Consider the following 25884-nt stretch of genomic DNA (forward strand, 5'->3'; position numbering starts at 1 on the left):
AATGAAAACATTTTTTTTCATTAATATGTTAAAAAAATATTAATAAAAAATTATTTAAAAAAACATTTTTAAAAGTTGCAAGCTAAAATTATAAAAAATTTCGCAAAAAAAAATTATTAATTTTGTAATATATTATTCAAGAAATCTTTCCAATATTTAAAAGCGAAAATTAATGGAAAAATTAGTGCAAAGAATTCGTAAAAAAATATAATTTTGGAAATTTGGTCCATTTAAATTTATTGAAGAAAATTTTTTTTATTTTTTGGTTTTTTTTTTCGCTGCATATTTTCCAACGAATTTTTATATATCGAACATGAGCAGAAACTCGAACCCTTTTGTGTTTTGGAAGAAAGCAAAAAAAAAATTCTTAAAGGCAAATCCGAAATAAATCGAACATAAATTTAAAAAAATTTCAAAATCGATTCAGTAGTCATAAAATATAGTTTTTAATAACTACATAATAAATTTTAAGAAATTCTAAGCCAATTTATATACATTTTGGAAAAATTGTTTTATTTAATTCAATGGCAAAATAGATCCACTTTTAAAAAAATATTCAACAAAAAAAATATTACTTTAAAACTGATTTAATTTTATACTGTGTGAAGGATATTCAATTTTTCATTGTTTTCATTATATACCAACACAATTCAAAAATCGAAATAACGGTAAAAAAAATTAATAAACCCGGTTTTTATCACTAATGTGCCATCTCGAGCCGCAAACGTGGACAACCCACATCCCACATAAGGCATAAAAATAACACTTCGGCCATTTGACGTCGAATGTCCCTCCATTGCTTTGGTTATTCAATTCAATTCTATTTTCGATCCTTTTTCTGGAAATACTTTTTTCATGCGCCTATAGACTGTGTTTTAAATTGCATAGCGAAACTAACTAAATACGATTACGATACAATGGCATCAATTTTTATTTTTTTTTTTTGCCATTTTATTTACTTGCAACATTTTAAAGCTCCTTCTTTCGCCTATTTCTCACATTAGCGCCATTTATGACGCCGCTCCAGTACGCGCACGCACCAGACGCATGCGATCCTGCAGATAGTCACAAATCGAAGAGTACTTCTGTTGCCGCGCCACCTGTAAAGCAGTTAGACCTTCCTGATTTTTCTGCAGTATATCGCTGCCGCCGCCAATCAACTGCTTGCAGACGGTCAAGTGGCCAAACATGGCCGCCGCATGCAGCGCTGTTTCGCCGTTCTTGAAAATAAAGAAAAAAATTGGAAAATTTTTTAATATTTTAATTTTCTTGAGGCACTTGAAGCTCTTAAGTGAACTCTGAACGCCTCCTTACCGGTAATATTCCCAAATTAGGCCTGTGCTTCAACAGCTCAGTCACTACAGCCGCATGTCCCTTGTGCGCTGCCTTGAAGAGTGGCGTCGCACCATCGCAACGGACCGCATCCACGAAGGCGCCATGTTGCAGCAACACTTTGCATATGTGATCGTGTCCCATTTGTGCGGCAATCCAAAGTGGGGTTGCACCATCTATTCGCTTCATATCGGGATGAGCGCCAGCGGTGAGTAGGAGGGAGAGTACTGTGCGGTGGCCATTTTGAGCGGCTATGAAAACGGGCGTGGCGCGATCCTGGTAAAGAAATTAAGAAAAAAATAAAAAAATTATGTTTACTATAATAGGAATATTCTCGTAGAACACTAGCAAGTTTTCCAACTTTGTTCAAGTGGAGAAAAAAAAGCAAAATTTTCTATTTAGGAATGAACAAAAATGCAATAGAGAACTCATCTGTCAGCATCCCAATAAGGGCGTTTTGGAAAACCTTTAAGGTTTTGCCACATGTTTGGGTACTGAAATAAATTGCCTGCATTTATTTATTAAAATAGAATATTTGTACTAATTTAAGAACACTGAAAATGTGAACACTACCCAAGGCTTGTGATAGTGATTGATGCTCCTAGCATCTAACCTACGTATTAAGTTATATCCTGTCAAAAATAACTACTTAGCGAGATACCCGCGTACGCTATTTTTTTCGAGTTTAACAAAACGCGTCAGGCGTTTCTTTCTCGTGCTAACCGGCGGCAATTGGACACACCAAGTGAAGCCAAGTCCTTCTCCACCTGATCTTCCCAACGCAAAGGAGGCCTTCCTCTTCCTCTGCTACCACCAGCTTTTACTGCATCGAATACTTTAGAGCCGGAGCGTTTGTATCCATTCGGAGGGCATGACCCAGCCAACGCAGCCGCTGGATCTTTATTCGCTGCACTATGTACATATAAGTTCTTGTGCATCTCATACAGCTCATTGTTCCATCGCCTATGATAATTGCCGACGCTAGCGTGCAAAGGCACAAAAATCTTCTGCAGAATCTTTCTCTCAAACACTCCAACAGGACGCCTAATCGGATATTGTCCAAGCTCCTGCGCCAGACGTTAGGACGGGCATGATGAGAGCCTTGTAGAGTATTAGTTTTGTTCGTCGAGAGAGGACTTTGCTACTCAATTGCCTACTTAGTCCAAAGTAGCACTTGTTGGCAAGATAGATTCTACGATGGATTTCAAGGCTGACAACATTACCGATGTCTTACAACCAGTCTTACAACCTCCAAATCATGAAGTTAGGTTAAATGGTTGCCCAAAAGGAGGCCCACTTGGGCGTAAAATCAAATTCGTCCAAGCTGACACCATCGCAGAGGAAAACAGAGAGAAGTAAGGGTGGGGAGTTTACGTTAATCACTCCGAGCTACTACCATCGTGGCTAGTATCTGGGCTTGCTATGTATGCAGGCATAAAAGTGAAGTAAAAGCCAAAATTCTCAAAGCTTAGTCCCGTGAGAGCAGGAAAGCTAAGGAGCAGGTGCTGATCATCCAGCCGCAATTCTGTGCAATTTTATGCTATTAAAGGTTCAGCACCATTGAAGGGAGTGTTTGCACCTTTTTTCGCAAATTGTTCGCAAATCCATTCCCTCCGTGCCCCTAATGTCCCGGTACCCACATCAGAGTAACAAAGTTTCTTAAAGCATTCACAGACCAACCTTGATTGAAATGTGAAGCCCTCTGGCGATTTTAGAGCTATTTGGCTGTCAGAGAGAATGTTGGTATTGACAGCACGCATGCCCCTACGACCTCATCATGTTGGTCTCCTTGCCGCGGGGATGAGGCTTAAGTGGTGGTTTGACCCCCATATCATGGGGACCAACCCAACACTAACTAAGAGGCTCGCTATCCACCCGCTTCACGGCAATATTGGTGTCCATCCAATCACCATATGAAGATCACCGTACCGACGTACCTGGTTATCCTTAACCCTCATCATCCCATCATCTCCTCTCCTCGCCTCCTCTACCACCAATACCGGGGCTGATACCTCCGCAGTAGCAGAGCCTACATGGCTACAAGGAGAGACGTGCTGCCTTCAGGCTACTGGAGCGCTTGAAAACGATTCCAGAGGGGGAGTGGTCTATTAAACAGAAGAACTCGTTTAGCTCGGACCTCTAAACCGATCCAAACGTCAGTTGTCGGATGACCCACCCACCAACCCCAGCACGCTGAAAAAGCGTCGACACATCAACACTTCTCCAACTACGTACAGCGAAGCTGTCAGCGGCCAACAGTTATGGGATGTAGTTGACAAAAGCAACCTTGACGGCACTATTTCGTATGGCAACTGGAAGAAAGTGGAAGCCAGGCTCTCAAGAGAAGCATAAGTAATTTTATGGGGGTACCTCTCGCAACTTGTAAGCTTCTTATTAAGGACGCACTCATCAGTTCTGTAACTCAAAGATGGATTAATGCCAGAACCTGTGAAATTGCTAGGCAAATATGGCTAAGGCTAAGTCTACGTCTATCCAAGAGTATTTAAAATTGAGTATACTTCAAATTAGGACCTTAGTAGGCGCCCTCACAGGGCACTGTCTCATAGGAAATCATGCAAGGAGCTTAGGCGTTTACATGCATGATTTCTGTCGTAGTTGCAGGAATGAGGAAGACTTGGAAACAATTCAAAACCTTTTTTGCACATGTTCGGCTTTAGCCAGAAACAGTAGCTGATATTTAAGATCCTACTTCTTAATGAATATAGACAATCTATACACTTTAGGTATCAACAATCTTTTGCGTTTTGTCCAAAGCTCAGGATGGTTCAATCTGGAAGTGGAAATGTAGCCCAGCCCCCGCTGCTCACAACGGACCCATTTCTTGGTTCAAGTGGCATCGTTGTCTCTATGTGCGATGCGGCTGCCAAACCTAACCTATGCCCCTACGAAGACGTTCCCTGGACCTCCGCCTGAAAAATGGAAGTCGTTTTCCCAAGGCAATTGCCTTCTTGTAGAGTGGTCCGACAACTCCAGCCCCGACACTGTCATCTTCCATTTTGCACCCATCAGTAAGTCATACCTGTGCGCCCTGTTTTAAAGATATTTCATTGTTTCTCCATGCTGAGCGAACACTGATGACCACTTTGAAATTCTTTGAAAATTCTAGTTTTCTTTCCATCTTTTCACAGACCGTCAGGCGCGAAGAGTTCACGATTGAACCCAGAATTCTCACATGCCCTGTAAGATTGACTTTTTAAGATGAAATAGATTAGGTAGCCTTAGAACTGCAGTAACTGCCGACCGTTTGGCTACAAGGTGAAGTGGAATGAGTCCAGTGACCAAGGCAAGTTCGTATTTCTGCCGTTACGCTCAGACAGGCTTTTCTGTATACCTTGTTAAGTGTCATCTGAGTCTTAATTTGGTTTACTTTTGGCCACCACGGCAGAGAGGCGTAGGTGATCATTGGCACTATTATTGTCTTATGAGATAGTCTAGTCCATTTGACCAATTTCAGATTTTGATCTCAGTGAATTTTCGCTAATTTAGATTTGCTTCTGGCCCACATTACGGTTATGCAACACATTTTCGTTTCCAGTTTTTTAATAACCGATCGATAGTTGCAAGCTTTTACCAATTTTGTTTTATTGTATTTTTTTTTTTTTTTTTTTTTGTAAATCTACCTACTTTTTATTAACTTAAACTTTAATAGCAGCCATCATAAATCACGAAATCAGAAGTGCGATTTATGCCGAGAAAAATATTTTTAGTCATAATATAGAAATTATACAAAAATAAAAAAAATCAAAAAAGTGTATAATTATAGTAATTACAAATAATCGCAAACCAACTTTGTTCAATTCCAAAGAGTTCAGTTAATTCAGCGGCCTCACATTCGAATCTAAAAGAATTTTATAAATGCGCTTTAATAAATTTTATTCACCTTCATGCAGGCATTCACATTGGCGCCACAATCCAACAGCTCACGCACCAATTTCACATGGCCACCCTGTGCGGCAACAAATAGAGGGGTGCCACCGTCCTAAGGTCATAGTGAAAGAAATAGGAAAAATACTCCAATTTAGCAATTTTTTTTAAGTTTCAAAAATGTATCTCATCTTTAACTCACCACTGATGGCGTATCCACGCTAGCGCCGGCTTTTATTAATATTTTTACTACATCTAAGTAGCCACCTTGAGCGGCAAAAAATAGCGGTGTTGTGCCAGTAGCGCGTCTCGAATTGGGATCTGCGCCTTGCTCAAGTAGCTCCAATACACAGGGTGTGTGGCCGCCTGCTGCCGAAAGTATGAGGGGAGTTGTGCCATCCTAGGAAATTCAATGATAGTTAAAGGGCAGAGATGTATTAATATTGTTGTTGTAATAAAAAAATGTGTTGAATGTAACATAAATGCACTAATTATAAAAATAAGTAAGTTTTTAAAGGCGGAGCGCACCGAACAACGCAGGCTTTTAATCAACTGTCAAAATCATTGGCACAGTTTTTTTTAAGAGTTCAAAATTCTGTGAAATATCCTGAGGATGCCGCGAAATGGCAGTTATAGGTCGCCAGCGCATCGAAGTATAATTGAAAAATTTACAGTTCCAAGATGTAGAACATAAAATTTAAAAACTAAAATAATTCAATACTGATTGATGTTCATTCAAAAAATGGGCACTCAAATCGTAAATTTTGCTCTGCCTGTACACTTTCGTGTTCTATGAAAATACTGTCTGATCTGACTACACGAATCCTAGAGATCAGAACTTCGGTCAAAAAATCTGTTTCTCGGACGGATCCATTTTTGACTCAGCGATTTGGTCAACAATTAAAATTGGCATTATTGGAGCGAATATAACGTACAGCCGCTCGACCAAGTATCAATGGATCGACAAAGTGAGATTTATGGCACTTTATTTCTTTCAAATGGTCCATCGATCATCAATCTATCATCCTTGGGTATATTCAACTAGATGACCCGTCATTCCGTACAAGTGGAACAATACTCGATAGGAGTTATATTCGCATGCAGCGGTGATTTAACATCTGCAATCAGGGATCGCACCAACGCCGCCAACAAAACGTATGTCCACCTTAACTTGTCAAGTCTCGGCACTTGTCTAAATCTACAAAGCTACAAGACCCTTATCCAGCCAATCTATACGTTAAGATGTGAGGTATGGACTCTTTAAGTTGCTGAGTGCACGTTGATTTCTAGCATGGAAAGAAAAATGTTTGGCTCGGTACAACTCCGAACTGAACGATTTCACTCAGTACAAGACAGCTGTGCGGTTTGTTAAAGCACAGCGCATAAGATGGCTAGGTCATGTTACCTGTATGCCAGCTGACTGTGCCGTGACAGGAAAGCTAATTGGCGTAAAGGCCAAAGGCAGACCGAGGAACCGATGGATAGACGCAGTGGAAAACGATCTTAAGGAGTTGGGAATATGTAAATACGAAGTAAAAGCTCAAGACCTACCGTTTTGGAGGAGCTTTGTGAAAGAACCTTTCACAAAGCCCGCGTTGTAATGCTCTGGGGGGGAGAAGTCGAATGAACAATGCTCGAAGTTGTGAAGGTGCCCAGTGACAGGGCAGCTCATCGCCTTCTACAGGATAGCCATTTGAAGACATCCGCTTACTGAACTACAAAAGCGCAACAGTCGATTTTCATGCCTATTACTGACCTGTTGCCTTACATTAAATGCTCTTGAAGTTATAATTACAAATTATTCTAGTAGATCTTCTCGGCACACTTCAAACTACCCGTTATGCAACCCGACGGAATACAACTAAGCCTTTGGGAAAACTTATATATGGACACGCAAAAAAGCTAGCTGCTATTCCGCGAAACTTGTAGCTGATATACCATAATATGCTTCGAAGAAGAATGATGGTTACGCCAATTTTCAATGTAAGATCTTGCGGCCGCATGCCTGGCAACTCAAGCGAATTCAAGAATTCAGTTGGATAGTTGACAACCTCGTCTTGATTCTCCACAGTATCGATGGACTTATATGTTGCCGTTTCACTGGGTATTCCATGCTGAATGGTGAAATTAATGATATTGACATCGATGTTTTTGGCTGCTAATATAGCAGGCGTACTGAGCCACTGATAGTTTTTGTAGTTTTGTGCAATGTTTGGGAAAACTTTTTGCACCAATTCGTCGATGCTTTCTGTGATCTTACACGTATAGTACATATGACACCCCTTATTTGGTATATAGCAAAGCTCCTCCTTCTATTTGTGGTGTGTTTTTCCACAAATCGATGGGATATGGTATATTAAAAATAATAAGAGAGTAAATTCGGAAAGAATTCCTGAAAGAAAACTTCTACTTTTAAAGTTGTCTCTATGCTAAGCGGCGGAGTAGATGAGTGCTGAACTGCAAAGTATTTGACTAACTTAACTGCACTAACTAACTGCAAATAGTGGGTGGGCTATGGAGCCTACCTGTCCAATGGTAAAGAAGATACAACTTCTCTAGCCAGTTTATCGGTGTTATTTCTCATGTCATATAATAACAAGAGGACACGGCAAAGGTGAGGAGGAGATGAGGAGTTTTACACATTACCACGATGTACAGAATGGAGAGTTGCTCTCAGGGGTTTTAAAAAAATTAACTGATTGGCTGAAGTAACAACGGTTTGTTTACGAAAAAACTGAGACTGTGTTGGTGATATACGAAAAAATCAACGCAGCCTTCACTCGTGTACTTCATTGCCATCTGAACAACGACTGATTGGCGAATGTGTGAGAATGAAATACTCATTTTAAATGAAATTCTGAGATATTATATGAATCATCACGGGAGATAAGAAATGGTGCCTATACATCAATGAAGCAAAGCAAAGCAAAGAAAGGAGTGGGCGGCTCAAGGAAATACGCCAAAGCCGAAAATCAAACCGGATCTTCATCTAAAGAAGATCATGATGTGTGTTTGATGGGACTGAGAGGGCATGGATTTGCTCGTAAAGAATGCCACGGTCAGATGAATGAAGAGATCTGTTTGAATAGGCAAACCATACTCTTTCACGACAACGCCAGGCCCCATGTTGCACAAGTCGTCAAAGCCGCACTCCAAGAGCTCGAATGGGAGGTCCTTCAGCATCCGCCGTATTCATCGTATTCTGTCAAACCATTGATAATAAACAGGTCCTTAAAAACTGGCTCAACAACTTCTTTGACACCAGACCAGGCGATTGTTGGCAGAACGGTATCAACAAATTGGTCGAGAGGTGGGAATAGTTGTAAACAGTAGTTTCCGGACCGTGTTATCTTTCGAAGAAGTGATCACAATTGGCCACCGAGATCTTGTGATTTAACACAAGGTGACTTTTTTCTTTGGGGCCACGTGAAAGAGAAGGTCAACGCCAACAGCCCAGTGTCGATTCTAAACCTTAAAGATGGAATTTGTGAGGCTATCGAGGACACTTTGCAATTCCGTTATGGAAATTTTCATGAAAAGGCTATTGTCCTGTAAGCGTGGTCGTGGTGATCATTTGCTTGATGTTATTTTCCACTATTAACGGCATACCTTCCTATTTATAATGAAATAAACATTCGATCATTTATATTAAAAAATGGCTTTTTTTGAATATCAAAATATCACCTCTGTTTGTAAAACCCTATATAATTGATTAACTTCTTCGATAACCTAATATAATATTTATTTTAATTAATTATTTTTACGAAATATTATGAAGTACATTAAAAAGGGGTTTTTAGCTTTTTCTTTAATGTTCGTCGTCAGAAATTTTTGATGTTCCATCTCCATTAAGTCTTGGTAAAACCTTTCCCTATGCTCACCACTAACATGCCCATCCGCAACATTTTTAAAGTGATTTCTTAAATTCCCTAATCGCTCATAAAAATACTATAAGACCCCTGGTATAAAAATTATTTTTATTTTGTTGCATTGTGTCACAAAGGTAGAAAACACAATTGACCAAAGAGCCTAAGCGAGCTTATAACAGTCTGCGTAAGGCGACAGTCTCCTCAGCCTAACCTCTTCGCCGCATATACCGAAAATGCAAATACGGCTAAAATTCCGCTCACCCACAAACGCACATAAAAAAGTTGTTGCATTCACGCACAGGTGTAAAAAGTTCATTATTACCAAATGATTAGAAAATTACTTTCGTAACAGCTTTTTAATAAATATTAATACTTAAAAGTGCAAAAATGCATTTTTATGGCATAATATTTCTCGAAAAATTACTTAATATTTCCCGCTATTATTTTAACTAAGTTATCAACCATAAAAATTTATTTTTTCCGCATCGAATTTCGCCAATTACGCATTACTTGCAATTATGCAACGCTACCGCAAAATAATGAAATTCATATGAAATTGAAATTTAATCAGTTTCGCCAAATGAAATCGAAAGAATACAAATACTCGTTTTAGCGAAAAAGGCAGTAATAGCAAGCCGAGCGCACGGCAGGCATTTTTTTTTTTTTGCTGTATCAAATGCATGAAACCGATTTAATTAAGCCACAGAAAAAATACAGAAATTATGAAAATCATTCGAGTGAAACAATTGCATTTGTGGTGAAAGGGTTACTGGGCAACTGAAATCGCACAAGCGATTAGAATTAAGTTGCGAAAATACAAGCGTACGAGCTTGGCGTGGCAAACATAGTTACTTAAGAAGGGCAAGGGTTGAAAATCTCAGCCGAGCAAAAGGCGTCACAAGTCATGATCGATATGAAGAAAACTGTGTGCTTCCCGTGGGAGTTTTTTGTTTTTCAAAAAGAACTTGAAATTTAGATTGCATGTTTTAAAAAAAACGCCCGTATATTTCAATCGCCACAGCCGAGCATGCTTTTGCGTGACGTATTTAATTCGAGATTCGATCTCAAAAATTCTAAAAAAAAAATAAAATTAAAAATATGACCAATCAGTGGTTTCAAATTTCAACAAATAAAGCGCAGTGATTTGCCTCTTGAATCGGCAGTGTGCAAGCAAAAGAAATTCCATACCTTCCCTATGAATTGAAGAAGTCCATAAGGGTAGCGCATACCCCATCTACTTTCGAGTCTGGCCCTCATAATGTGAAAGAGGTGTTCATTTAGTACCTACCTCTTTCACATTATGAGGGTGAAAAAAATCTAATAATTTTCTTCTCAAAGAGCTTCCTTCAAAATATCGCAAACTGATCTTCTCCGTAGCCGAATGGGTTGATCCAAGTGTATTTCTGCCATGAAAAGGCTACTCATAAAAACCATTTGCCGTTCGCATTCAGCTTAAAACTGTTGGTCTCAAACACCTAACAGAAGTGTAGGCGCCAATCATTTATTTTTATTTCAATCTTCTGGTCTTCGGATCAAATAATTTTTTGCGATAGCCGTTTGAAGCAAACGACTGCTAGCATTTTCAGGTTATACCACGTTTTTGCATGAAGAGACCATCTCGGAAATCGCACAAAAGTTTAAAAGGTATTTTTTACCACATCAGAAACGATTGATAAAACCTTTAATATGATACTGGAGGATTGGCAAGTGAAGGTTCATTAACTTGAGGAGATCATAGACTTGCCAGGCAAAGAAAATAGAATTACGCACCGCTGCACAAATCAGCATTCGCAATGTTAAAATCGCGTGAATTAGATTACCAGTTCCTCTCTCATCCAGCATATTCTCCATATTTAGCTATCGGCTACCAATTGCTGTGATTTGTACGAGCTTTGAGTGAAATGAAGAGGTATTCGACGAAAGAAACGCCTATTTTGCAACCTTCGAGCATTCGTTTTATGGAGAAAATACCCAAGATCGACAGGAAAAAAAATTGTCAAAAATCAACGCGATTTTTGAGGCACCTAAAACTTGCACTTTGTTGCATCAAAATTGAATGGGCTATAAAACCGCGTACTCAATTTTTCTCTAGAAATTCTAAATAAAATTGTGAGTTTTATATAAAAATTTATTGAGTTTTTTTTTTTTAACTTATACAAAGTTCCAAACTGTGATTTATATGGTTTTCGTAGGAAACTAAACGATATTTTCATAAGAAAGTGATTTAAATTAAATAAAAGACAAGTAAATTATCAGAACTTGTCAATAGGTCTTGGCCCATTTTGAAAACTTCGAGCATTCTTTGTAAGATCGACAGCAAAAAAATTGTCAAAAATGTCAATATTAAATGCGCCATAAACCTGCAAAGTGAAAAACCGGCCCCTCGGCAAGCAATGATAAACCTCTGAGTGCACTTCTGCCATGAAAAAGCTCCTCATAAAAAATATCTGCCGGTCGGAGTCGGCTTGGGACTGTAGGTCCCTTCATTTGTGGAACAACATCAAGACGCACACCACAAATAGGAGGAGAAGCGCACCCAATTATTTAATTATTCATCTCAGAAGAAAATCAAATAGAAAAGCACTTCATTTTACTTAGTGTTTCTAACTAACAATAGTCAACCCTTTGAAAATAAAGAATACTCTCGGAGGTTTGCTATTGCCAATCGAGGGGCAAACGCTATAGAAACATTTTTTCTACGAATGGTAGTCACCCACCAACCCATTCGGCTACGGCGGCCGATGTACATATAATTTCCTTATTTTCAAAGCTTTGGCTAGTTTCGCTAAAAGATCGAGTTGGCTCGAAAGTTCTCTTTGCAGAATAGCCTAATAATCGTAAATCAGAAACACCAAGTGAAAGAAAGTCCTTTTCCGTTTGATTTTTTCAACGCAAAATATTACTTTCTTCACCATCGAATACTCCTCCTGTGAAAAGACACTTTTAAACCTTACTTTATTTCGCTAGACTATTTATTATTTATTTCATGTGGCCATTAGTGTTGCAGCAGTACTTAACCCAACTCATCGTCTAGTAGTCGGCTCGGTAGTCTTGAGGCCAAAGAACCATGAACAACCAGAGAGTTTCTGATGTTAGGGCGGCGTATTTTGTAGTGCAGGAATTGCCCACATGACAGCGAAACGGTTGGCACATCAAAGTGCATGCAATCTCATAAAACTGTTTCTCCCAGTGAAGCACAGTAATTTTTTCCCTAAGATCTCGTTGATCAGCGGGCGGCTTCCAAGATACGGCATTGTCACCCACCCCATTGGTCGTCATCCTCCAATCCAAAGCTCCGTCTTCCTTTTTCCCCCCGGTTTGGTTCTTTTGGCTCTGCCTTTCTTCTGTATGGCATCACAGTGAACGAATTTTTTATTATTTGTCTAAGAAGGACCTTAGCGTGGACAGCTATTTATCCTAATTGAACCTAACCTAACCACACCGAACGCTGAAAGGTATCTCTCCTGAGTAAGTTTTTTTTTCGATTTAAAGTTAATATAGGTTTTAATCGATCAAAGTGTATAATATTTTTAATAATAAGTATATAATAATTTTTCATATTTGCACTCCACTTTTTAATGCATTTTCATAACTTTTCTTACCATTTTCTGCCTCTTTCGGAACGTGATTAACACATTTGCTAACAAACTCCTCGCATACCAATTCGCATTGGGCTACGAAATTTCACTCATCGCCTTTGCGCAGTCGCAACGCTCCCCATAGCTTGCACACACATACATACGCACATACAAAGCATATATCGCTTGCTTGCTGCGCGTTGTGGCGGCATTGTGCATGGCATACAAATTAATTTTCGCTTGAGTGCAGTTTTTTGGCATCAACTTCACATCACATCGCACGAAATGAGTGCAGACATGACTCGATTTGCCCACACCCCGTTCGGTTAGAAATTAATGCGCGCCAAAAGCGTAAACAATGAACGCGTCCGCCGGCCACCCGGCCAAATGCAATCTTGTGTGCAAATATACAGACGTGCACATGTAGAAATGCATGTAAGTATGTAATTGGCTAGTAAGTGAATTGAGGTGTTGCCGCCAAAAAAGGTGTTTGGTGCTTAGCATTTACTTTGGCGGTGAAAATTTACTTTAATATTTATTTGTGCGCCAAAGTTGGCTTAGGCTAAGAAAAGCGAAAGTGTTAGCAACTGTGTTGGCCAACAGCCACAATGAAAAATTATATGAACTGAAATGGAAGGAGAAATAATAAAAGGCTCAATTTGTACTAGTGTCTATCTTCTATCTTCTAACAGAGGGAAAATTGGGTTGAACAGAACAAAAGGAAGCTTCAACCTGAAAGATCTTACATTCCGAATGCTAGATATCTGCAAGTGATCTCAGCTTTCCTAATGAATGCCAAAATGTTCTTGGTAGACGAGTTTCTCAGGATCCCAGGTTCAACTGTTATAAGACACACAATTACTGTTGCAAATTCCAAATGGAAACAGTTAAGCACCTGCGCTATCAGTAGAGAAACGTGACCCAAATGGAACATTAATCGCACTAAGGGTCTACTTAAATTAAGTAGAGAGGATCTAAGAATCATAGTAGGAGTCCTATCTGGGCACTGCCTAACTAAGAGAAAGACTAATAGGAAAACATGCCAGTAGATTAGGAGCACCATCCAATGACTATTGCCCAAACTGTCAAGATAGAGAAGATAAAGAGACCATCGGACACCTTTTATGCGGGTGCATGCAGAAGACGGTTGAAATTGGTCAATCTCGTTTTTCTGGACGGCGGATGTTGCGAATCTCAAACTAGCTGTATAACCAGACTTTTAAAGGCCACACAATCGTTTAAAGAGAACCAATAGAATAAGGATAGAACAGTTCCGATGGCATCATAAGGGACCTCTAACTGGCCTAGGTGCGTCGAAGAACCTCCACTTCACCTAACCTACCCTAACCTAAGGTTCAATTAGGAAGAACTTGAAGTGCTTCAATCTTTTTCAAATAATTTGCACCAAATATGAGCGAACGTCTCACCGCCTTTTGAAAGAAAGCCTGAAATCTGTCTGAGCAGACAGGCCTATCTGGTGGATGTCACAACACACTCGCTTGTGACTTGCAGAAAGCAACCTAAAAACAGCACAAAGGCTTTAGTAATTAGCAGGGTGGGGATGAAGAGGACCGCACTAATCGGCGCCACCGAGTCCCTAGCCTCTTTGACATCAAGCCCGCTGTGCGCGATGAGGGATCGCATGCAACAAGGGGTAACCCTGTTTTTCACAGAAAACTGAGAATCTAGACCTGGATGGCGACCTGCCCTCTATTTATCTAGGGCGTTATGCGTTTCTGTGATAGATAATTTCACAGATAACTGAGAAACTAGGCCCGGAGTGTATCGAACTACCCTCCTATAATCCAGGGTGTCATTTCTTTCTGTGCTCACTGAAAGATTTGCAGTCCAGGGCGTCCGACTGTATTCTAAAAAAGCCATCCGAAAGCCGATCTACTTGCGGTATTAACGCTGGAATTGATGCGACATGAGACTCCTCCGCAGTTAACCGTTCCTATTATTTCTACTCACCGAAAGATCTCATTTAAATCGGTGACCATCGAAACAGAATGATTGCGAACAAGCAAACCAGAAAAGCCTAAGACCTCTGCACGGGAAAATGTGCCGCCACTGGACAGTGCGGAAAATCCAAATCTACGTCGTAGAGAATTGCTCTGACTGAACCGAGAAGGCCGAGAAGGATTGTAATTTAATCTAACCTAACCTAACCTAACCTAACTCAGCATTAAGAACGCAATGATTTCGTGTACTTTCTCCCGCACCGCTAACCATTTTAATTCACCTGTTTCCCAGTACTTCCTCCGATTTGAGTTGGCTCACTGAGTAATATTAAATATGTCAGACGACCAGCTTGGACCACAAAGGCTTTCGCTCCTATAAAGATGATTGCCGATACTTTTCGCTCCAGTTCGTCGGTGCACTTATTGCTGCCGTAAGGTGACGAAAGCGGCATAAAACTGTAAATTACATTTGTGGAAAAACAGCAAGACGCACATCACAAAAAGGAGGAGAGGCTCGGCCAAACATAGTTGCTAAATATTGAAATTATGTGCATAATCTACAAAGTTTCCGGATCCTTATGAAGGAACAAATCCCACAGTTTATTTGCCGCCTTCAAACGGCAGTTGATTTTTATGAGAAGCCTCTTGATGACAGACTTACTCTGTCTAAGAAAGCAAAAAACATAGAAAAAAATTTAACGATTGATTCTTTAAAGTATCTTTTCCTAAACGTGAAACATTCAATGGTCCGCCTTTTACCATTTACTTTCATTTGACTGAAATACTTTTCCCCTGGTATGATTCGACAAAAACTAAAAATTTAATATTCTCTTCACACACCTGCTTGAATTGAGGTTAATTTAACTTAAATAAACTAAATGCCGGAATCATCAACTTTGCACACACGTACGAAGTTATAAAAAGTATGAAAAGTACGAAAGTATGAAAGTTACTCAAAGCATGTGGCCTTGACTCACCAATATATTTACATATACATACATATTTATATTATTTTTGTTTTTACCCGGCATGCACCCTAAGCGGAAACAGGTTGTGCAGCTCAGAAAAGGGGGAATTTATTAAATAAATATAAGAGTGCTCTCTTAGGGGTACTCATGAAGATGTGTAAATAAATGTGCATGAAGGATAAAATTACTTTCTTATGAATCCCAACAACGGTATATATTAATATTTTTTATTCAGTCAGCTTTCAAAATAAGTTGGCCCTTCATCCCAAATGGGACAGTAAAGCGAAAGGTTCATCAGATATTTTTGACTTCTGTTGTGACATTGTCAACTAGCCACTCTAAAAAGCGTTAGTAAAGCATATGTCTATATATCTCTCAGAATTTGTTCGCTTGTACGAAATAGACATATAGAACGACGGAGATCGAGCTGTTGCTAGGTAGTTATAAGTCACATTCGACAGGGTTAGTCGTTGAATCATATAATTTGGGATTCGATTTGATTCTTCTTGTATCATACTTCTACTTCTACAGCTACGTATCAGCACCGATATTACGGTATACCATCTATTACTTTTATCAAGGAGTACAAAATTAAATTAAATGTAAACGATGCACTATGATCAGGCCGTTGGAGAAATGAAACACGTGGCAGATGGTCGGCGAAGCTTACAAATTATGTTTTATATGGTAGGGCTGGAGCTTAGACGAAGTAAACTTTTACACAACCGGGATGTTTTCTGAGCATGGACAATTCCAGAAATACATGTTAAAAATAGGGAAGAGCGAACATTCTAAATGCATTCTGTGGTGATGCAGAACGGCAAAGCCTGGAGGACGCTTTCGGCCATATAACCAAAATGTTAAGCTCTGACGAAATGTGGGAAAGCATCATTATTTAAAAAAAAATATTCTTCTTCGGGCCTGAACGCAGATGCACAGAAATACGGAAGGCTAATCTGAAGGAACGCGAAAGCAATTACAAAGTGAGCAACGGTTGCAAAGTGGGCGACGGTTCCAAACGCAAGAGAATTTTTTAGTCCATGATCTGATGACGCGAAAATCATTTTAAGATCAATCCCAATTACATAAGATAAAATGAGTGGAGTAAAAAAAAATTAAATTAAAATTCAAATAAAATAAAATTTAATTTTCAATAAAAAGTAAAATTTAAACAAAAACAATAAAGTACAAAAAAAATGTTAAATAAATTAATGAGAAGAAATTAAATCAAATAAAAAACAAGACAACAAAATAAATCAAACAATCAAAACGTCCCCTTTCTGTGTTAACCTCGTAACTTCATTTTTTTCGAAATTGAGATTCTTAGTGAAAAACACTCCTTAGCACTCCAGTTACGTAAAACAAAACATATAATGTTCATAATGATTATAGAATTTTTTTCAGAGCGTTACGATTTTTCTCGTATCTACATGTTCGAATTCAAAAACCTCGTATCTACTATAAGTATCGTATCAAATAAGTTATAACTTTTCATAGAAGTTAAGTAACTCTAAACATTTTTATCGATTTACTGAAAATTATGATTATGTAGATACAAGGTTAACACAGAAAGGGGACGAAAAGTAAAAAAAAAAAATAATACAAAAATTGAAAACAAAATGCATTAAAGTAAAATAAAAAGTAAATTAAAAAGTAACATAAATTAATAAAATAAAAATAATTATAGCAAAAAAAAAGTTAAAAATATTTAATGAAAATAAAATGTTACAAATAAATAAAAGTAAAATAAAACAAAACTAAAGATTATAAATAAAGTGTATCAGAATAAAGTGCAATAAATAAAATAAAAACAAAAATACTATAAAATGATGTAAATCAAAAAATTAAAATTTTTATAAAATAAAATTAAATAGAGCAAAAAAATTAAATAAATTGAGACAAAATGTAATAAAGTACAACAAAAAAAGTTACAAAAAAAAATAAAATAAAAAACAATAAAATCAAAAGAAAAGTAAAACGAAATATATTAGATGCTTTCCATTTCAATTCAACCAGGCTATTCGGGACACATTCTTCGATTTCGATGTAACTCAAATATGTTGCTCTCTGGTCAAAATAATGAGACACGTATTTTTATGTTCGCCCGAAAAATGTTTTTTTTCAAGATTTATCGGCACTTTTGTGTTTCGGCTCAGAATCGATTTTTTTCATTATATAAGAAAAAATTTTTTTTAAATGCTCATAACTTAGGAAATAACGGGAAAATTCTACCCCAACCGCCATATTCTCTAGATATTGCGCCGACCAATTATCACCTGTTTCGATCGATGGCACATGGTCTAGCTGAACAGCAGTTGCATTCATACGAGGTCATCAAAAAATGACTTGATCCGTGAATAACCTCAAAAGAGGAGCAGTTTTACCGCGATGGTGTACGAGATCTACCAGAAATATGGGAAAAAGTAGTAGCCAGCGATGGGCAATACACACAGAATAAAGTTGTATTTTCATCAAAAAACAGCGAGAACTTAGTTGCACCCCTAATACTAAAACAAAGTAAAGCCAAAAATGAATAAAAAGTAAAAAACAATATTTATTTTTTAAATAAAATAAAATAAAAATTTGTATTAATATAAAATTTAATAAATGATAAAACTAAAATATCGTAAATTAAATGCAAATAAACAAAAAAGAAGTAATAAAAATAAAATGAACTTAAATTAAACGAAATTAAATCAAGTACAAAAAAATAAAATAAAATAAAAAGAAATGAGAAAAAAACACCCAAATGAAAAAATTAAATAAAACAATAATAATTAAGAAATTAAAATAAAATAAAATAAAATAAAATAAAATAAAATGAAATAAAATAAAATAAAATGCCCGCAAGGGCATCTCTCATTAGAGAGTTGACGGGCATGACAACCCCGCGGCCCCTAGTCACGACCCCGCACGGACATCCCTCACCGAGGGGTGCTGGAAGTAACGACTCCACGGCTCCGAAGTTTCAGCGAAGAACAAAACATACCGCTAAAATGCCTAACATGCCGGCTGTGTGAATGCATGTCTGAAGGACACAGTTAACCCAGAAGGAAATCTGTAAACCACCTGGCAGAAGGTTTAAAATGCAATTACCCGTTTCGAAAAACGGAGAGCCGCATTATAGAGGAATCTAATGATTGCAGCCGAACGAGGATATTCGCTCAAGTGTCGGCAGAAGCCACGGCTGCCGGCGAGGGCTCTGCTCATCGGCATCAGATAGCGGAGTCGCCAGTGGTACAACAACAACAACACGAAAACCCCAACACTGCGACAAGTGTTTCTCAAGTTAATCTTGGGACCACAAGAGCAGGCCGTGTTAGACAGCGTATTCAATGGACAACGAAAATGAATGAATATGTCCTGCGCTGCTACTACATTTCCACAAATTGTGAAGAACCGGAGCACATGACGACCTATCGTGAGAGAATGCTAGACCTGTTTCTAAGAAGATATAGACATCTGAATGGGAAGCTAACCGAAAATAGCCTTGCTACAAGAAAAAAGGCAATCTTCCAACACGAATATGTAAGAAAAGAAAAGCAAGAGGAAATTAAAAGTGCAATACGCAACTAGCTACGAGGAGTGAAAGGAAGCGAAGAAGAAATAACACCAGAGATAACCGAGGCACGCAACCCACAGCCTGAAGATTTAGCGGAATTTACCAACGTACAACCTGAACTTAACTTGATCTATGAAAGTATTGAAAGCGATGGTCCAGAAACTAATGAAGAACGGGAGGTGAAAGATATTTTCCTTAATTATCTGGCGAATTATGAAGGTATGGATCCTTTGCTAAGACCAAGGATACCCCGATTAGGCGAATCGGAAAAATTAAACGAAGTGGTTAAAACACTTAACTCGAAAATTCTGCCAGCATATGTCGCCAATAGCACCAACTTGGAATATGTTAACACTCTCTTTTATGTTTCTGCTCTTACTACTGTACGATTACTGGGGAAGCACCCAAAGGTACAGACATTTAAAAATAAAACAACGCAAAAAACGCCAGTAGTCCCCAGGTGGCAAAGAAGACTCGAAACACGAATTGCCGGTCTAAGAGAATCTATAGGGAGGCTTACTTCATTTAAAAATGGGGCGAAATCGCAAAGGTTGTTAAGGCATGTATCTAGTATCATCGCGCCGCTTAAGCCTCAGACTGTGGGTCTTGACCAATTATCAGAGATAATTGATAGGAAAGTACAGCAACTCGCCGCTTACTCAAAACGATTAAGAAGATACCTCAAAAGTAATCAGAGGCGGAAGGAAAACCAGCTTTTCCACAAAAATCAAAAAAGCTTTTATAGAAATCTGCAACAAAACAGCAATGCAGAATCTCAGACATTATATCCACAACAACAAGAGTTAGAGCAGTTTTGGGAGAAAATATGGGCACAAGCAAAACTCTTCAATGCTGATGCGAATTGGTTAGCCAAAGAAAAAGAAAAAGCGGATAACGTTGCACCAATGCACTTCTACGACATAACAGCAGAAGAAATAAAGAATAATATATGTACTTCAGCTAACTGGAAATCCCCTGGCCTAGACCAGCTACACAACATCTGGCTTAAAAAGCTCTCAGTAATGCACGAAGCACTCGCAAGATGCTACAACGAGCTACTGAAAAATATAGCTGCTATCCCAGAATTTCTCACTGCCGGAGTAACTTATCTTCTTCCAAAGGACGCACTATCTGCTGATCCAGCAAAATACCGCCCAATTACTTGCTTGAGCACGACATACAAACTCTTGACGAAAATTATCGCTAACCGAATATATGAACACTGTGAAAGTAACAGCATTTTATGTGAAGAACAGAAAGGTTGCAGGAAGCGCACAATGGGCTGTAAAGATCAGCTTATTATAGACACTGTTATCACAGGAGTAGCTCTGAGAAGAAGGCGGAATTTAAGCGTCGCGTTTATTGACTACAAAAAAGCTTTTGATTCAATGCCGCATGATTACCTATTAGAGATATTAAGAATATACAAAATCGATGCTGCCACTGTTGCCCTCTTGGGCCGCTTAATGAGCAAGTGGAATACAAAACTGGTTCTAAATGGAACTGTTTCGAAACAGATTTCAATCAAACGTGGTATATTCCAAGGGGATGCCTTAAGCCCGTTATGGTTCTGCATTGGTCTCAATCCACTTAGCAGGCTTCTCACACTTAAACAAAATGGCTTTATACTCAAAACTGAAGTAAGAGAGCACACGTTCAACCATATTCTGTTTGTTGACGACTTGAAACTGTACGCAAACAAAAAGCATAAGCTATATGAGCTGATAGATGCCACTAAAGCTTTTAGCGATGACGTGGGAATGGAATTTGGACCAGATAAGTGCAAAATAATACATTTGATTAGAGGTCAGCTTGATGAATCCGAAGAAAACTACGCAGTAGACCAAAATATTATTATAGACAACTTGCATAGCAGCGAATCTTATAAATATTTAGGATTTCTGCAACTTAAAGGAATCAACCACACGCTAGTAAAGCAAAACCTCATTAAAAAATTTGAGGCACGACTGAAAGCTATATTAAAAACTAGTCTGAACAGTGGAAATAAATGCAAGGCAATCAATACCTGGGCCATACCCCTTTTGACATACTCGTTTGGAGTAATAAAATGGTCTCAGACAGACATCCTTCGGATTGAAACGCTGATACGCACCACTTTCACAAAGTTCCAAAGCCATTACCCTCAAAGCGCTGTGGAAAGAATATCGCTTCCTCGAAACGTTGGTGGGAGAGGAATCATTAATATAGCGCGCCTACACTTTTCGCAAACTTTGAAGTTACGTACATATTTTCTAAGCAGCGAGTCCCATCTATTTAAAGCTATCGCTATGGCAGATAATGGCTTTACCCCGCTAAGTCTGATGGAGCAGAATATCCCAGTACCTGAGGGGGTTAAATCCCCAGCAGAAATGATCGCAGCATGGAAGGCAAAAACAATACACGGTGCCCATCCGCATGATCTCGAAATGGAATGGATAGACGCACAGTCATCCAATTTATGGTTGAAAAGAGGAAAACTATTTTCTGAAACAGAAGGTTTCGCAATCGCTATCCAAGACCGAGTTATTCCAACAAGGAATTTCCGAAGGTCGATACATGGCGAGGCAATAGAAGATAGATGCCGAAGGTGCGGCATTTACGGTGAAACAATCGACCATATAATTGCTGGATGTAGCGTACTTGCCCCCCGTGAATATGTCATGAGACATAACAATATAGCAAAGATCCTCCACCAACAACTTGCGATCAAACACGGTCTCTTACAAGCAGAAGTCTTGTATTTTAAATATGAACCAAAGGCAATAATCGAAAATGCAAATTTTAAACTGTACTGGGACAGATTTATTTCCACAGATCAAACCGCAGCTGCCAACAAACCTGACATCATCTTGTTCGACAAGATAAACAAAACAATCGAAGTAATCGATATAGCGGTGCCCCTTAATCGCAACATCCGAAGCACATACTCCACCAAAGTATCGAAGTATGCAGCTTTGGCCATAGAACCGAAACGGATGTACAAAGCGAGGGAAGTGAATATAATTCCAATAATTATATCGTCCACTGGATTAGTGCCTAAGCATTTAATAAAAAACTTGAAGAAGCATGACTGCCAACACCTCTTAGAAGACATGCAGAAGTCGACCATACTGGACACATGTGCAATAGTTCGTAGATTTTTAAATATTTAAGCAATAGCAATCGCATGGGCGTAGAACTTGGACTACGCTCCACCAGAGCACAATCCCTTGAAAATTTTATCCGGGATGTGTAATCTCCGGCAATAGCCGAGATGGATTAAGCTCAAATAAAATAAAATAAAATAAAATAAAATAAAATAAAATAAAATAAACTAAAATAAAATAAAATAAAATAAAATAAAATAAAATAAACTAAAATAAAATAAAATAAAAAGAATTGAAAAAAACCTAAATGAAAAAATTAAATAAGACAATAATAATTAAGAAATTAAAATAAAAGAAAATAAAGCAATTAGCGATCACAACTTTCTCCTACTCACTGCTCGGTACTTTGATTTAAATCCCGTTTTTAATTGAAATAATTTACTATTATTTACTTAATTTGCTAAATTTCGAAATTTTCAAGTTGCAAAGACAGCAACTATTATCTACGTGAATACCATCATTGCAATTTAAATTTTATTTTTAGCAACAAAATGCCAAAGGCTGAATGTACAAAAACAACGCCGCTATTTGAGCACTCAGCGCATAAAGTAAATGCCACTCAGCCAGCTATGAATGAACAGCAAACTCAAACAAACATTTATGCACACACACACATACAAACATACTCTTATATGTATATACAAACATATGTGCCATTCCATACCTCATCTTTGCAGTCCACATGCACTTTACCGCTGTCAAGTACGCGCCGCAGGTTGATTTCATCGCCACGTAGAGCTGCCAAATGCAGCAGCACATCGGATGGAGTTTCCTTCTGCAAAAGAGAAAAATTGTGATTCGTATTAAAAAATGTGAGTAAGAACAGGTGAATTTGAAAGGGAAATATTTTAAATAAATAGAATGCAGATGCAGAACACGAAAAAATTTATAGTAAAAGAACTTTTTTTAATTTAAATTGAGAATTTTTTTTGTTAAGTTTTTTTTTTTTTTTTTTTTTTTGTTATGTTTTTTGAATGCTCTACCAGTACCAGCAAATGCCAGATGGCGCATACAGTCGTAGTACATCATCTCACGCTCATAAAGATTTTATTTCGGTATTTCCATACAAGCTGACCCTTTTCCTTGTTGCTGTTATTTGCTACATATCATAAAAAAAATCAATAAAGCACTCGTGTAGTAAAAGTCGGAAATCCAAATTGAGCACGAAAAAAATTCTCATATTTCAAAAACGAACAACAAAAACCGCTTACAGCCTCATTGACTCCGATACAGGCACAGTAGCCGTGTGAATTGCGAGAAAAAAGGTGCTAATATCAGATTGGCAACATATGTGATGCAACAGCAACAACGTTTCATATTTCACACAAAAACAGCTTGTTTGGTTAAAATCTTTACGGTTGGCAGACAAGCGGACAGTCAGCAAAGTCGCAAAAGCGCACCTGATGCCGTAATATGCGCCTCAAATGAGGCACTAACTACAGACGGGTCGGTCACACCAGCCGAGTCACCAGCAATGCGACGCCACATACGGCTGGCTGTATTTTGCCGCACTGCGTTTGTGGCATCATTGGCTGTCGCTGCGGCTGCTGTAACGTGCCATATATTGTGGTAATGCCATATGTTAGCATGTGCATGTGTGTATGTGTGTGTGTGTGTGTTAAGCTGTATATGTACTTAAAATGTTTTACGCTACCTACATAGTATAAATCTCTCATTCATCTCACTGGTTGCACCTAAAGTAGCCGACTCACAGCTAAGGCTGACACGGCTGTTTGGTGCATTCGAAGGTGTCAATGGGAGCTTGGGAATGATGCAGCCACACAAACCAATCATAGCATTCTCTTCTTCATGCTGAGTACTTTACTTGTTTTTGTTTTTGTGGCTTTTTTTGTCTTTATTCTTTTCATTTGTTTTTTGTCAAATTTTTTCTTGCCAATTTCCTTTTTGTTTTGGTTTTCCTAGCAATTTTGCCAAATTGTAAATATCAGTTTATGTGGCACTTTGCCATTTAAAGCTATTTTTGGCACAGCCACTTCATTAAGTGCAGTTGTCGATAAATTTATCTCACTAGCATAAAAATCCAATTGCATTCGAATGGATACAATCTAAATTTAACTGCAGATTTGAGTAAATGGGAATCGTGTACTTGCATGCCAGTGTAAATCTACTTTTGAAAAATTACTTCTTTTTTTTTTGCTAAGCAGTACTCAGGCGCTGGGCTGCCAGTTGCGACCTCAGCGTCAAATCTGGCAAAACGGAGCTGGAGCTCTTTATCAGAAAATATAAGCCTCCACACTTTATATAGGGTGGGTCATGTAAAATTTGCTGTTTGAATCGGCTATAAAAAAAAAAACTGATCAATATTTTTTCAAACTTTTTTTTTTATTTTGAAGATTGAGCATTGTCATTTATGAATAAAAAATAATATCGTTCAAATGACTGCCACGACTGGCTTTACAGTAGGCCATTCGATCAACCCAATTTTTAAGCACATTTTCGATTGTTTGGGCTCCAATTCCATGAATGGCAACTTCGATTTCGTGTTTTAAAGCATCAATCGTCTCTGGATGGTTCGCATAGCATTTGTCCTTAACGGCTTCCCATAAAAAATAATCCAACGGGCTTAAATCACAGCTCCGAGGCGGCCAATTGATATCGGAATTTCGGCATTTTCGAAAAAAAATGGCCCGATGATGCCGCCAGACCAAAAACCGCAGCAAACAGTGACTCGTTGTAGATGCATTTGCTTCTCTACAGTAACGTGTGGATTTTCTGAGCCGCAAATCCGATAATTTTGCTTATTGACGTAGCCACCGATGTGAAAATCAGAAAAGAAGAAGAGGACTCACCACTTTGGAAATAGGTTTTCAATATTTCCCTATTTTGTTCAAGCGTATAGCGTCCCATTTCGTAAATGTCAAACCTTTAAGTAAATTATGAACACATTTGACATGTCATTTGTGTTACCATTCTCAAAAAAATAGGTGGTTCAAAAAGCAATCGCTATATGGCCCACCCTGTATATAATTGGCGCGTACACTTCTGTTATGTGTTTGGCCGAGCTCCTCCTCCTATTTGTGCTTGAGCCTTTTCATGGCAGAAATACACTCGGAGGTTCGTCATTGCCTGCCGAGGAGCGACCGCTATTAGAAAAAACTTTTTCTTCGCTTTGGTGTTTCACCGAGATTCAAACCTTCGTTCTCTCAGAATTCCGAATGGTAGTCACGCAGCAAACCATTCGGCTACGGCGGCCGCCAAACCTCCACACTTTAGACTTCCCAAATTAAGCAACCACGTTCTTCCACTTTCATCGGAAGTTAGGTATCTTGGAGTAATACTTGACTCCAGACTCCATTGGAAGCTATGCATTGAAAATCGGGTAAAGAAAGTCAGTATAGCCTTCTACTCCTGCAAATCTATCGTCGGCAAAAAATGTGAACGTGCATTGGATGTGCAACGTAGGGGTTCTGCTAATTTCAACGTATGGATGCCTGGGTATGGCACTCAACTGTGGAGGGTATGTACAAAGCACCGCATGTATTGGCTTCAACGCATTGGCATTTAAAACTTGCCCCAGTGCTGCTCTGAATGCACTTTTTCATCGACTTACTTCCCATCGACT

General features: G+C 38.5%; 1 protein-coding gene across 3 annotated transcripts in view; it reads right to left on the reverse strand.

The window, feature by feature from the left end:
• Positions 1 to 907: 907 nt before the first annotated feature.
• The window catches only part of LOC128863063 (ankyrin repeat domain-containing protein 29), a 94606-nt gene continuing 69629 nt past the window's right edge, over positions 908 to 25884 (reverse strand). For all 3 annotated transcript variants that reach the window (XM_054101963.1, XM_054101962.1, XM_054101964.1), the window contains exons 3-7: positions 22966 to 23076; positions 5420 to 5617; positions 5234 to 5332; positions 1315 to 1608; positions 908 to 1220 (exon numbers count right to left, since the gene is read on the reverse strand). In XM_054101963.1, coding sequence (XP_053957938.1) covers positions 1011 to 1220; positions 1315 to 1608; positions 5234 to 5332; positions 5420 to 5617; positions 22966 to 23076 — 912 coding nt within the window. In that variant the 3' untranslated portion in view covers positions 908 to 1010. The remainder of the gene's footprint in view (positions 1221 to 1314; positions 1609 to 5233; positions 5333 to 5419; positions 5618 to 22965; positions 23077 to 25884) is intronic.

Source organism: Anastrepha ludens, chromosome 5 (genome assembly GCF_028408465.1).
Source record: "Anastrepha ludens isolate Willacy chromosome 5, idAnaLude1.1, whole genome shotgun sequence".
In the NCBI taxonomy this organism is placed as follows: domain Eukaryota; kingdom Metazoa; phylum Arthropoda; class Insecta; order Diptera; family Tephritidae; genus Anastrepha; species Anastrepha ludens.